This window comes from Sylvia atricapilla, chromosome 14, assembly GCF_009819655.1.
Source record: "Sylvia atricapilla isolate bSylAtr1 chromosome 14, bSylAtr1.pri, whole genome shotgun sequence".
Taxonomy (NCBI): Eukaryota; Metazoa; Chordata; class Aves; order Passeriformes; family Sylviidae; genus Sylvia; species Sylvia atricapilla.
In genome coordinates, this window is record NC_089153.1 from 14,537,706 (window position 1) to 14,551,681 (window position 13,976).

The 13,976-nt window shown below is 39.5% G+C and overlaps 1 protein-coding gene across 6 annotated transcripts in view; it reads right to left on the minus strand.

The window, feature by feature from the left end:
• Positions 1-2,162: 2,162 nt before the first annotated feature.
• EBF1 (EBF transcription factor 1) overlaps positions 2,163-13,976 on the minus strand; it is a 265,338-nt gene continuing 253,524 nt past the window's right edge. For 3 of the 6 annotated variants that reach the window (XM_066329262.1, XM_066329261.1, XM_066329260.1), the window contains exons 12-16: positions 11,888-11,953; positions 11,130-11,307; positions 9,533-9,712; positions 7,181-7,375; positions 2,163-2,668 (exon numbers count right to left, since the gene is read on the minus strand). In XM_066329262.1, coding sequence (XP_066185359.1) covers positions 2,637-2,668; positions 7,181-7,375; positions 9,533-9,712; positions 11,130-11,307; positions 11,888-11,953 — 651 coding nt within the window. In that variant the 3' untranslated portion in view covers positions 2,163-2,636. Of the gene's footprint in view, positions 2,669-6,775; positions 6,859-7,180; positions 7,376-9,532; positions 9,713-11,129; positions 11,308-11,887; positions 11,954-13,976 lie in introns of those variants that run through there. The other 3 variants (XM_066329259.1, XM_066329258.1, XM_066329256.1) reach the window with 1 other exon arrangement.

The window sequence follows — 13,976 nt, forward strand, 5'->3', positions numbered from 1 at the left end:
GTCGTGCTGTTGCTTATTATGTGAATTAGAATAATCACTTGGAATACAGAGAAGCAATAAACTGATGTCTCTCACATTTTTTTTCCAGTTTTCTCTTCTTTTATTTTCTCGCCATGAAAAAGAAAAAAAAAAAAAATCCTGTTTTTCTTTCCCTTCCCCCCAAAGATCACACCGTGACATTCTAGTGAAAACCATTGCAAAATTCATACAGGAAGCATGCACAGTTGCAGCATCGTTGTAAATGATTTCTTGCTCGACTAGAAAAAAGTTATATTGTTTTAAGGTAACAAAACAGTTCTTTTGTGCTTTTCAATTCCTTTTTTTTTTTTTTTTTCCTTAGAATGTTAGTGATGATTGACAGTTCTGGTGCACAGTACAATGTACAAGTGAAATGAATATGATTTGCATTGTTAAGGCATCCAATCTGCTGGTTTATATTTATGTGAAAGACAGAGAAATATACAAGCAGACTTAAGAAAGAAAGTATTTTCATTGAGTTCTATGAAGTTTCTCCCCATATTTAATGCACAAAAATGCGTCACTCCAAAGAGGAGAAATCCCATGCATATTAATAGAGTAAAACAGCATTAGTTTTTGTTAAGCCTCAAAAGCAAAGGATACATTTTTTTTTAAATCTACATAACTAAATGCTACAAGAATAATATGCTACTTTTTGCCATATATTGGAAAAAACTTCTTAACTTACAAATAATACAAAAATAGACAATGGCTTTTGGGTGGAAATTAAAAAAAAAATGGAAGCATGGTTTTAAACAATACTAAAAAAAACAACCCTATAAATGAAATGTATTAAAATCACATTTAAACAGCTAATACAACGGTGAATGACCAAACAAATCAGCACTTTTCACATAGCAAACATACACAATAAAATAAACTTGTAGGGGACGAAAAGCAATGTACAAATTCCAAAGATAAATACATTATTTATATGGATATTTTACAAAATCCCCCGTAAAACAAACAAACAAAAAAACAGAAACAAAAAGCTTTTTTTTTCTTTAATTAATTTGCAAGTATGTGCAAGCTAAAGGTAGTGAGCTCTTTTTGCAAAATATGCAGTAAATTTTTTTTTTTTTTTGTGATATTGAAAAACTGTCTTAAGACATTAAAATGTATAAATAGAACAACAACTTTGGCAAAAAATCACAAAAAATCTACAGTATTTATAACTACATACAAAAACACAACAGCAAAGAAAAAATATCAGGTAATGCATCTTCAGAGCTTTGCTGCCTCTCTGACTAATAATTTTTAAGAACACTTCCCAGATAATGATAGCAAAACTTTTTTTTTTTTTTCCTATTTTTTTTTGTGGTAAAACAGAATCTATGGTTTTAATTTGAACCCCTCCCCCAAAAAAAAAACACAAACAACTGATGTTTCACTAGTCAAAAAGCAGTTTGCTGTCGTGGATGGAGCAAACTGGGAGGGTCGACTGATACAGGAAGGATGCCAGTGGGAACCTACAGGAGAGGTTTTGGGTGGGGAGGATGCAAAGCCCACCTGAGGCTGTGCCCATCCTGCCCCAGCAGCAGGACAGATGGGGACAGGCTGGAAACCCCCCCAGGGATGGCCCAGCCTGTGCCAAACCCACAGGGCAGAGCCCAGGGGAGGCTGTGCTTGGGGAAGGGGAGAGTTTGGAGGGTCTGAGATGTCACCCTAAAAGAGAAGAGGGGTCTGTGCTCACCTCCTCCTGCAGCTACAGGCAGCGGGTTTGCCCTTCCAGAGGAAACATTTTTGATGTTTCCATCCTTTGCCTTCCCCTCTGCCAGCTTTGGGCCAAGTTGGACTTTAAGGTGTCCTTCCAACTTGGTGTTCTTGGGTGAACTTTTCCTGTTGTGTTATTTACACTGGTTTTTTCAGCCTGATATTAAAGACAGAGGTTACTGATCCCACCCCTCACCCCGCCCTCTTAATCCAAAAATATCAGCTTTTTAGGAAGTGATATTTATTTAATCAGATCATTAAAAATGTGTCCTATTAGCAAGTCACCACTGGATAAGCAACATATATGAGCCGACCCTTAATTAAATGGCCATAATTCTTCTACTAAAAACTAACTGGCACTTCTATTCTGTCCCGTACAGACTTGTATGTAAATGACACTGCTTTATTCTTCTTTACACAGCTTTTAAAAAAAAAAAATTCATAAATTAAAAATGTGGAGTTCCATCTCTAGTGTCCCTTGTGTAATTGTATGATTTAAAAAAGACAAATGGTGTTGAGTTAAATGAAGCCTTCAAAACAAAACAAAACAAAACAAAAAACCCCCCACAAAAAACCAGAAGGAAATAAAAGCAAGCCCCCACCCCCATGAAAAAAAAAAAAAAAAAGTGGATTTTTTTATCAACATACAATAAATATATCTCCCAGGTATTTGGGATGGACAACTCAAATCAACACCTTGCAATTGTGGATTGTTAATTTCAGTATTTGCAAGGATGGTGATTTTTGTTTTGTTTAAAAATCTGCAGTTATTGTAAGATCCTTCTTTATTTCTTTTTTATTTTTAAAAAGGCCTGAGTAAAAAGTTCCACTCTGGGACTTGTATCAGATTCTCTCTGAAGCAGAATTCAACCTCTTCATTAATAAAATTCTTCAAGGCAATTCTTTCACATGGGGGGAACAATCATGCCAGATATAGCTGTTGGAAGGAAAGGGGGAGAGAGAGAAAGAGAGAGGGAAAAACTTAATTTTCTGCATTATTAAGCAACTTTTAAATCCTCAGAGCTTTAAACATTTACTAGCAATGTAGTCAGATGTACTTTGAGTTAAATTTACATATATCACTCATAAGAGACAACTATGTACACAATAATCATGAGAAGTTTCCTTCTGACTGGAAAATGATTCAAATTGCAAGTGACTCTGCTGAAATTACCGATTTTCTTGTAGAAATGTGTCCTTCCTCAATATCAGTATCAGACCCCAACTTATTTTTCTGCTTTTAGTTTCAAAATCCCCAGATTCTGAGGAACCTCTGACTCAGCCCAGCCATTGCCACACAATCTCTTACTCTTTTAAAAGCAAAGCAGGTATTTGCACCAAGGATTAGGGAAATTAGGGAAATTTCTTTATTATTAGGGAAATACAGCTGGAGTCCCACAGGTCAGCACTGGCGTGGCACTGGAGGGGTGTCCCTTCAGTGCCACTCTGGCCAGGGTCATTCCCCTGTGCCAGTCCTCCCAAAGGTCAGGGCTCAGCCCTGGGACTTATCTATGCATTTCCAGGTGCTCAGAAAAGGATCTGAACTCTCAAACCCAATTGTGAAATTGAAATACGTGCTTAACTCCTGGGTTAGCAGGCCAGCATCTTTCTTATTCCACTTGTAGCAGACACCTCCAACTACACCAAGTGAGTCACGGGTGAACGTTAATTTGGGATATTTTCTCTTTTGCTGGCTAAGTTGAATCATCAGCATTTCTTTATTATGCTTTTTTTAGCTCATTTTCTATGAAACCACCGCCTCTTTCATCAGACAGACATTTATGAAAAGTCAGCAGGGACAGTTTTGACCATAAGTTGACCTCCAGCTCGATCTCTGTCCATTGACAGGGGGCTCAGATCAGACACCCCAAGTGTCCCAGGGACACTCTGTGAGCAGGCACATCATTACAGGGGGTAGTTTATGATGGAAAGTTTATGATGGAAACTGTGAAAACAACGTGTCTCTAAAATGCCAGTTGTACAGTTATTTGCCAAAAGGCAGAGAACAGATTCGCCTTCAGGTTGGTGGCACTTCCCAGGCACATGATTTAAATGCTGCCTGCCATTCCAGACATCTGGACGTGCAATTTCTTAAGGAAGGACTCAACCCTGTGACTGGTGCTGATTCATTGTGCTTTAATTACAGCTGCAATCATTTGATAAGAACAGAGCCAAAGTAAAAGACTCACAGATTTGGGGTTGGAGGGGGAGAGGAGGGAAATGTTTTCTCCACAAACACCACCATATGTGCAAGAATTACAAGTCTAATCAGCAAGGGGAGAACAGCTCGAGTAAACTGCCCTGATTAAATGAAACAAAATGAGGGGAGAAGGAGAGAATGCAAAACACATCCAACATGTTTGCAACAGGCCACCCTCAGAGGTGGCACACTGCAACAGCATTGCAATTACTGGAGTTTATTGTGTGGAATCACTGTACTGATTGTGTCCCCCCACATAAAAGTTCTTCAAGGAGCTGAGAGGGAGGATAAAAGGGATAGAAAGGTGAGTTAAGTTGCTCTAAGTCCTACAGGAAGACACTTAAGAGGAGAAGTGTAGAGGACACTTAAGGACAAGGTGTTGCTTTCCTTTAGAAAAAGTATCTTTTCTTCAGATGTCAAGCTACTATTCCAACCCTCAGTCTGAGAGATTCATCAGAAGCAAATCAATCTCACCAATAATTGGTCAAGGATTGTGTCTCTTGGGACAGGACAGCTGTCTACCCAGGGGAGGAGCCCAAAAGAGGTGAGAGATTTGCAATTCCTCCCTTCATGATTTAGACATTTCCCTCTGGTTTCAGATCAGCCATGTACCTTTTGCTGCTGGAAGCAAATGGCACAGAGGCAGATCTTTTAGCTCCTTTTTTTCAAAGCATTATTGTTTTTGAAGAGCCCTGAAATTCTGAATTAAATTACAAGGCAAATGATATCTTTTCTGCCTAAAAGCTTTGATATTTCCATTCTTTCCAAGTCTTCATTTAGATCACTCCACTTTTATTCCATAAGTGCTACATCTAGTCATGCAAATTCTCCCAGCTGTAGCCTGTTATTGATCCTGAAAACAGAGATATCAGTGGGAAACAGTGTAGGTATGAGATCACACACCTCTGAAAAGGGAGGGCAGAGAATAGAAAAGCTCCCACCAATGGCCTTTATTTCTTCTATCATATACTAATTTGTATTTGCTGCCAGCAAATTACAGAAATAATGTATTTGGGTTTTTACAAAATTGCATGGCAAAGAGAACAACAGATAAACCTGGCTGCTGTTTTAGTGACTTCTGCTGATATCTGAGCTCCATAAGGAAAGCTTGATTGCTTTCTGAAGTATCCAGAAGCCCAAGAGAGATAAGACAGCCTCCTTATACATGGTTGTTTATTTAAGCATTAAGGCACAACAGGCAGTGCATCTCTGAGTCATTATTACCAGCCTCAGGTGGTGTCAGGAGGCGCAGGACCAAAGGCTGTGTGTCTTTAACCCACCAAGAAGTTCAGTGATGACCTAGAAATGAACCATCTCTTGGTGGCTCATTCCTATTATGAAAACTCAATTGCTAAACAAAAAGTAGGGGAAAGGCTCAGATCTGTGTGGTTTCTGGGCATTGCAGATGTGGAGGTGACACAATGAGGAGGCAATCACACAGCTCCAGTTGTGTCCAGTGCTCTTGGCTCATTCCATAATTGCTTTTCATAACTGAGAACATGGAGTCTGAGAATTCTGTGTCTTGTGAAAGGAGAAAGCTGAAAAAGCTTTCTCCTGTTACTTGTTTTTTTTCTCTCCATCCACAACAAGAAGATAGGACAAGGTGAAGAGAGAGAAAAAAAAACATTAACGTGTTCAAAAGCTTTTTTTTTTTTTTTCTTTTTGTTTCAGATGAGAAATATTATTAGCTGTTGCTTTTAAAATTTGAAGCATGCCAGCACTGCCAATTCTTTTAAATGTTCAAAACAAAAATCTCCTAAATGCTGTGGTACACCTGAAAATTTCGTTTTGTCTTATTCCGGACACAGTTTGTGTTTCTAACGAAGTCCTAACTGAAGGTATCCAAGGCTTATTAGTTCCTAGTAAATTTACAGTTTCTCCACAGTTTTTCTCTGTATGAGTGTGTGCACCTTGAATGATCCCTCCTCCCAGTTCACCAGTGTAGCCTGCACTGAGGACAATGCCTTCCTTCAGGCACAACAGATCCAAGCTTTTATCAATGAATTCCTTCCATTCTGCTTGCATATAGATTTTTTTTTTGGCCGCTAATGGTGCTATCAGCATTTTGTCTTCAAGCCCAGAGTTCCTCTTTCCAGAGGCTGAGTCACACGTGGAGTTTGTGCAACCATCCTGCTCTGCACACCTCCTTCTGAACCTGGCTTAAAAAAGGATGGATTTTATTCCTCACTCGATGCCCTTTGGATAATTTGCAGAGGCTCATGGAAAGGAAACAAATCTCAGGTCTGGAGGAAGCACAAGGCACACCATCAAGTATTTCCCACCTCTGGCAGCTGCAGGCAGCTGGCTGCATCTGCTTGAGGAAACCCCTGGATGTAAGCAAGCATGAAAATGCCTCTCTCAGCACAGTGATGTGCAGTGAGGGAATCACACAGGGAGCTTTAGGTGCAGTGTTGTAAAACAGACTCAGCCAAACAATGAGATGGGCAGTGCTGGGCTTTGCAGCACCATCAGCTTGACAAGCTTTTGTCTGTCACTGCCTCGCCTGCACCAACCCTTCAAATGGATTTAGGTACTAATGCTGGAGAACTTGTAATGAGAGGGGAAAGGATGCAGAAAAGGAGCAGCCCCTTGATACCAACAGCTCAATAGGCTTTCCAAAAGGCCCCGTGCCATTTGTGGAATTAATTGGCACAGGAGTACATTAATCAGTGGAAACTAATGTTTGCCCTGGTGTGAGTTAAAGTGGAAAACGCTGCTGTTAGTTTGTAATGCATCTCCTGTTTATGAAAGGGAGGGTTTGTGCCAAGCTCTGTAACGGTCTATTTGCTCTCAGTAGGATTTCTGCACAAGTGTACTATGACAAAGGACAAAAAGGAAGGGAAGATTGAGTGACGTACTTCAGGAGAAGGCCAGCCCCTGGAGAGACCCTGCAGTGGAGTACTTGCTAGAGTCCACAAAAGACTGGTCTGATAAAGGACGACAACAGGGAATAAGAGAGGAAAGAAAGAAAAAGGACGGTATTAGTAAGCTGAAATATTACTTGTGTTTATCAAAACAGTAGGTCCGTGCTTTAAAAGACACAGCCTCTCAATTCAGCAGTGTTAGCTGGGTTAGAGACAGGGTGGCTGCCAAACACCTGCAGGGCACAAGGTGGGCTGGGGGCTGGAGCCCAGTTACTCTCTACAGGAGGAAACTTTAGGACAGAGCCCAGCAGGGACCCCCCATCGCCTTCTCTCCCCTGGGGCAGCTCGGTGTGGCTTCCAGAGGAGCAGCCTGGGTTGCACCTACCTTGCAGGCTATTGCCATTGGTGCTGGTGCAGGTGGGAGGGGGCGAGGTCTGGGGTCTCACGACGGGCGCGAAGGCGCTCTTCTGTTTCACCGCTGAGACCATGTTGGCTGGTGAGAAGGAGAAAATCCCAGAGGAGCTGCTACAGTTGGAGGGGAGGCTCGTGGAGGAGGCCATTGTCGGACTTGATGGCACAACTACAGGGGAAAAAAGAACCCCCCCCCAAAAAGGCATTCCTTAGTGCTCAATAATAACAGGCTGCAGAAACGAGAGAATTCTCATTCTTCGACGCTCTCGATTTTTTTACTGTTGAACTAAGTGTTGGAAATGCAAGTGTGTTACATGGGAAGATATCCTTAAAACATTATTTTGCTACATAGTACACTAAATATCCTTGGTTTATGTATTTACCATCAAGCTTTTTTTAAAAAAAATTCTTTTAATGAAGATAAAGCTTACTAATTTAATCTTCAGAAGGTGCTGTGGTTTCCCCTCTTACCCAACAACAACAACAAGAAGGACCTAAAGTGACATGCCACACTTCCATTCTTTGTTCTGTTTAGAATCTGCTTAGATACACAATTGGGCTGTGAATAATTACATATTAGAGAGTAAATATTCTGATCATCTGGGCTTTGAATTATTATTTTATTTGCATTTATGTAGATAAAAATCACCCTATTTAAGTTCTTATTTGAGAATCTGATATCATATTTGTTAACACTGAGGAAATCAATTAATGGAAATTAAATGTTCAAAGTTTCACAGTCTGACAGATACAATCTTAGTCTGAAGTCACTCTGTGTCTGGTAGTACTTGCTAAGGGAGAGCAATCAAATCACCTAAATTGAATTGCTACTATACAGCAATTAGTTTATTGATTTAATTAAGAATGCCACCTTTTAATTTTCAGGTCATGATTGAAGCATTTTCTGATTCAATGGATTAGACATTAGCAGAATGACAGATCAACCAAGAAAACCTCCCAAAATATAAATAGAATAGAGAACCAGGGCTAGGAAGTGAAGTGCTATTCTAAAGAGGATGTCGTTCATAAATATGAAATAATACACTGCCACAGTATTTTAAATGCATTACTGGCATCTGCTTCCAAAAGGAGATGTCTCATCAATCATGTTATATTATGAATTCAGAGTGTGCAGATTCTGTGACAGTAAATCCAACTTAATAAGTAAGGTACTTTGTAACATTACATGTTATACTGTTATTAGAGTACAAAAATAATCACTGGTTAGCAATTCCCAGGTTATAAGTACTAGTTATGTGGGTAAATAATTTCTTCTAAATTTGCAGCAGAGAAGAAGCCTTGAAGTTAATTATTTTATTCAGAGTTCCTATCCCCTTTTTGATTCTGATGCAATTCAAAACAATTCATTGCTGCCATTTCACCATTAACTTCAGATTTGCTGTGTAAACCTTGGTACCTTCAGCAGTCAGTTTGTCCTGTCCATGCTACAGTCCCAGCCTATAAATCTCTTTATGTGTCCAGACCTTCCATCCTGATTCTGCTGTCAGCTTCCTACAGATGTCAGTGGAATCCTTTATGCCTCATGAGCAATGTCAGAGGAATTGTGCAGGTCCTGCTCATTTAATTTTCTCATGTGACCAGGGACCTCTGAGCTGAGTGAGCAGCTGCAGAAGAGGTTCACAGGCCTTCACCAATAGAAATGTGTTTTTATTGGAACAGCTTATTAAACCTTTAACATCAAAATGCAGAAAGTTAGTCCTGCACATAAATATTTCCATGACTGGGACTGTAGACCATAAGCTCCTCATGCCATGGGATGTATGATTTGTATGACTCACATTTTTGTGGCATTCACTGTACTGACACTAAAACACAAAATCTAAGAGTGTTGGTCACATTTTACTTACTCAGTGAAGTCAAAGTAATACTACTTAAAAAGCAAGTGGAATATAAACAATCAAGCTTAGGCCCAGTAGTAATTTGTAATCTTTAAAAAGATTATGAACATATTATTTGTTCAGAAGTTGAGGACAGTGTTTCTTATTAGAGTATAAGGTATGTTATGAAACCATCAGACTAAATCATGAGGCATTATTCTTTATAATCTCTTTTAAGGCTCCCAAATTAAAAAAAAAAGAAAATTAATAATAATAATTAATAATAGTAACATGAAATCAGAGAGGAGGATTTCTGGCAATACTAAGGTCTTCAAAGTGCATCAAAGATCAGTGCCTTGAGAGTAGAGAAAATACCAACTTCTATTTCAAGTGCTCAAAATAGAAAATAAATATTGAGCATCAGAGAAAATCTCCTGCTTCTTTCTAATGAAAATGTGCAAAATAGAGAAAAGACATAAAATACTCACTGGCATAGGGAGAATTGGCAGCAGATCCATTCAAGAAGGTTGGAGAACCGCCTAAATTTGACATTCCAGCATTCCCATAGCCATTCATGCTTGTTGTGACAGAGTTGTAGTTTGTCTGCTGTGGGGTGGTGCTTGGCACGTAGCCATGAGGTGACACACTGCTGGAGTTGCGAGTGAAACCTTGTGTGGGGAGGGAACACAGGCAGAAATTGGAATTAGCCCCACAACAGCTTCCTACACAAACCAAGACGGGGCTCAGTGACCCCTGGCACCACCAGGGACCCAAACTGGGATCCCTCCCTGCCCAGATCTCTGCTGGAGGAGAGAGGCTGGAGCCTCCAGAGCTCCCCAGGCAACTCATGGATGCCCTGCAGCAAAGATCAGCGCGGGGTGTTAGAGGAACACTCACTCTGAAAGGGCTGCTTGTAGGAAATGGAGTAAACATGACCTACATTTTCAGAGCCAGCAGCCCAGACCCACTCAAGGTGTGTTAAAAGCACGGGATTGTTGTTAACTCTTTTCTGATGTCACTGTCATTTAGCACACCTCAGATGCTCACTGCACACTTCAGGAATTGTAGGATATTTCCCCAGCTTGTGGGATAGCCTTTGTCTTTTTGCCTTGGTCTCATCATTATGTTGGTGGGAAATGAGCATCAGATTTGACAGCAAGTTAAAATTTGAATCTCTACCTAGTTCTGGAAATGACGTTTTAGGAAACTCATATCCCAATATTCAAAAGGAAAGATTTCTTTCTAGAAGCACAGAAATACAAAATATGCATCTTCACTCCTAGAAGAAAAATCTCCAATTTTTCTTCCTAACACACAGCATAAAATATTTCAATCTAAAAATAATTTTGTATTTTTTTAGTGTAATGCAAAAATATTTTTTCTGCTCTTCTAGAAACAGCTTCATTGTAGCACTTTCTCATTCAAATGTATTTTTAAGTTGGATACTATACAGAGCTAAGCATATGAGAGGGCAAAATGCAAAGTGCTTTTACAAAAATGTTCTTCACCTATTTTTTGTTTTTAACTGTGGGAATTAAACCAATACTGATTTTATACAAAGTGGAAAACACTTCATTTTAAAAATTGGATGAGCTCTGGAAATGTCTTTTGAAATATTCGTATTCTTTGCTAGTTGTAAAATTAATGAAAACCTCAAATTCTGAAAAAGACACAGTTCCAACACTCTATCTCTTGCAAAACAAATCCAAATTAAATAGATAAACATTCAAGGGATAACTTCATGTTATAAAGAAGTGATGCACAAGGCCCAGACTGAGACATCATCCATGCTCAGGAAAATATATAAGGAAGTAGCTAACATTAAGTACATGCTGAAGCCGATGAAAATTAGTGGGATTTAAAGACAAATGCAGGTGTTACTCTGGCCAGAATGAAAAGCTTTTTAGAGACATGCAGAAGTGCTTTTCCCGAGTTCGGGCAGCCCCATCCTGTGTCATCCCAAGGCTCTGGGATGGGCTGCCCAGCCCTGCTCCTGCTCCTGAGCCACCCCTCACTGCCCCGCACGTCCCCCTGACTTCTATCAGAAAAGATCCAGACAGAGAGGAAGATGAGGCTTCTCCTGACCCTGGTTGGTGGCTTGGGAGGCCTCAGAGACGTTGACAGCGAGCTGGCCACTGAAGGAATTCACTCCCATCATCCCTGCATGGACGGAGGTGTTGGCGAGGGCGGGGAGCTGGTTGTGGTTGCGGGGGACGCTGTAGAGCGCTTCGGCGATGTCTGCAGCTCTCTTCAGGATGATTTCCTGCAGGGTAAGGGAGAAAAAAAAACACAGGAGAGTTACCAAAGAGACTCTGACAAACCTCTTCTTCCAGACTCTAATGAAGCAGCTCCCTGTCCAAAGGCTAAAAGGAGATGCTTTTCTTTCTAAACCAGCTCGCTGACACAGAGCTCATGCTTATAGGATCTTCCTGATAAATCCTGACATCTGTGGTGAGGGAGTTGGAAGTCTCAGTCCCAGTGGCCACATTTTGTATAAAAAGACCAACTGGCAGGATGGGGCTGGAGCCTGGACTTGCTCCACCTTAGAGCTCTCTTTAGGGGAAGAGGGAAAAGTCACTGGTGGCAAGACATAATGTACGACATTGCTCATATTCCATAGGATCTGGTGAAAGCGGGCAGATGCCTCCATGGTGTTTTTACAAACACTAAATTCACACCCCTTAAAAAAGGAAACAAGCAAATAAACCCCCACTTTACATATGGCATCACCCTCTACATTGTTTCCCATTGTAGCATCGTACCCCTTTAGCCCCTGATCTATTTGTACATCTAAGAAATAGAAATAGCCATGCTATAGAATTGCTGAAGTAGAATGCATTTACCTGGTTATTATGTGGCATACCATAGAGTGCTTCTACTAAATCAGCAGCCCTCTTAAGTATTACTTCCTGTCAATACAAAAACAGAAGCATTCTGCTGAGTTCAATAAACTCCTTGTTGGGAAAACAAATATTAGAATCTTTTATTCTCTTTTATTAGCTGCACTGTGCTTTGTAGTGTTTTTTTTTGTTTTTCTTTTTTTACTCCCACCAGGTAAACCTTAATTGTAACAACTCTCAGCAACCACTGAATGGTGTTAAATCACTGGTTCATCCTATTCACACACACGCTTAATCAAGTCAAAAGGTGAGAATCATTGGTGCTGCAAAATAAAATACATCACTCAATTGTCTCTACCATCTGCACTATAAACCACTCATGGGTTTATTGCAGAATACAATCCTGAGGTCATTTACTAGATTACTGCAATCAATGTCATTCAGAGAATGTTATGAATCCCTTCAATGTGTTTATTTTATTCTTAATTGCATGCTGCAGGAATTGTGACCTTACCCAGCAGGCCACACTCAGAAGATACCCAATCAGTCCTGTGCTACTGCAATGTAACCCTTTGGCTTCTGCAGTTTGTGTCCTGGTACGAGGGGTCAGGGCAGGATCCACAGAATGGTGCCCGAGAGGAAAACACATGCAGTGTGTGAGAGAACAGCCCAGGACCACGCAGTGTTTCCTGGAAAAATTCCCTGCATGGACAGCAGACTTTAAAACAGTCTGAGATTCAGTTCTCCATTTCGGGCATTTTTTTTTTCTCATTTTCTTATTTGTTTCTTTTAATTTAATTTTTTTTAGGGTATTTTCTACCAGTATTCAAGTAACAATAGCATTTCCTGTGTTCTTATATTTTACAGCATCCTGATGATAATCCTGATAGAAAAATGCATTGCAGAACTAAGCCAGAAGATTTTTTTTTCCTTATTATTTCATGGCATCTTTCAAAGCAGATTCCCAAATGCCCGATCAAAACCAGTTCAGAACATCCTTTGAGTAAAACAATGTATTTTTGTAGTTCCCAGCCCCTAAGTACTGCTCTAATATTCTAACATGATGCTATTCACCATGGCATATTTCTGCAAGTAGCTTACAAAAATAGTACCAGTTCTAAGCATTTTACAGTCTTCTACAAAGTTAAACTTTTAAACTTAAAATATTTTACACAATAGCCATATTTTATACCAAAAAGAAACAGTAATGCTCAATTTTCATATACTGCAGACTCTGATCAGAAAATAGAGATATAATTGCGTTCATTTTGCTGTCACCATAACCTCTTCAAAAATCCTTGAACAACTCTTCAAATGACAAGCTTTTAGATGCATATTAGCATTTTTTTCAATTTTAAATTCTCTATAATATAAGATAAAATAGTTGTCATACTGCAGTAACTACTTATGACATATATAATGTCCTAAATTCAAAAATGAGATGGAGGATTTTTGTTCTCCCAGTAAACATTTAGGCTTGCCTTCTGCTGCACACACCCCTGTCTCAGAACACACATTTAAATTATTTTCCACATATGAAGTGAGATGTAATACATAATTGATGGATTTTTAAATCACTACATTTGAAACAGATTCTGAGGAGTTAAGTTGCTACAGCCTTTTTCTGTTGATGAGTTTTGTTTGTTTTGTTTGTTGGCTTGATTTTTAAGATTGGGGTTGGTTTTCTGCTGCAATTGTTGGTTTGGAGTGGTTTTATTTTGGTTTTTTTTGACCACACCAGTGAGCATTATACTCAGACAGACAGACACAAACAGCATCCAGATACAAACAATCCTCATTCATCACAACACTGAGGTGCCCTTTTTGCCTCATACTGAAGATAAAAACTAGAGAAGAACAGAGACATTACTGAAAAAATGTTCTCTTTTTCAGTCCATGATTTCAGATGGAAAATTACTGCACAGGTGTTTGACTTTGCAAACCAGGATTTATTTCACTTCAGTAGAAATTGTTTGCAGTATATATTTCACTGATGAAAAATTAGAATGTGATACAGAGCCCACAAACTGCTTTGGTATATTGTTAACCTAAGCTGTCATTATGCCAAATTACTGAAAAAAAGAAAGTTTAA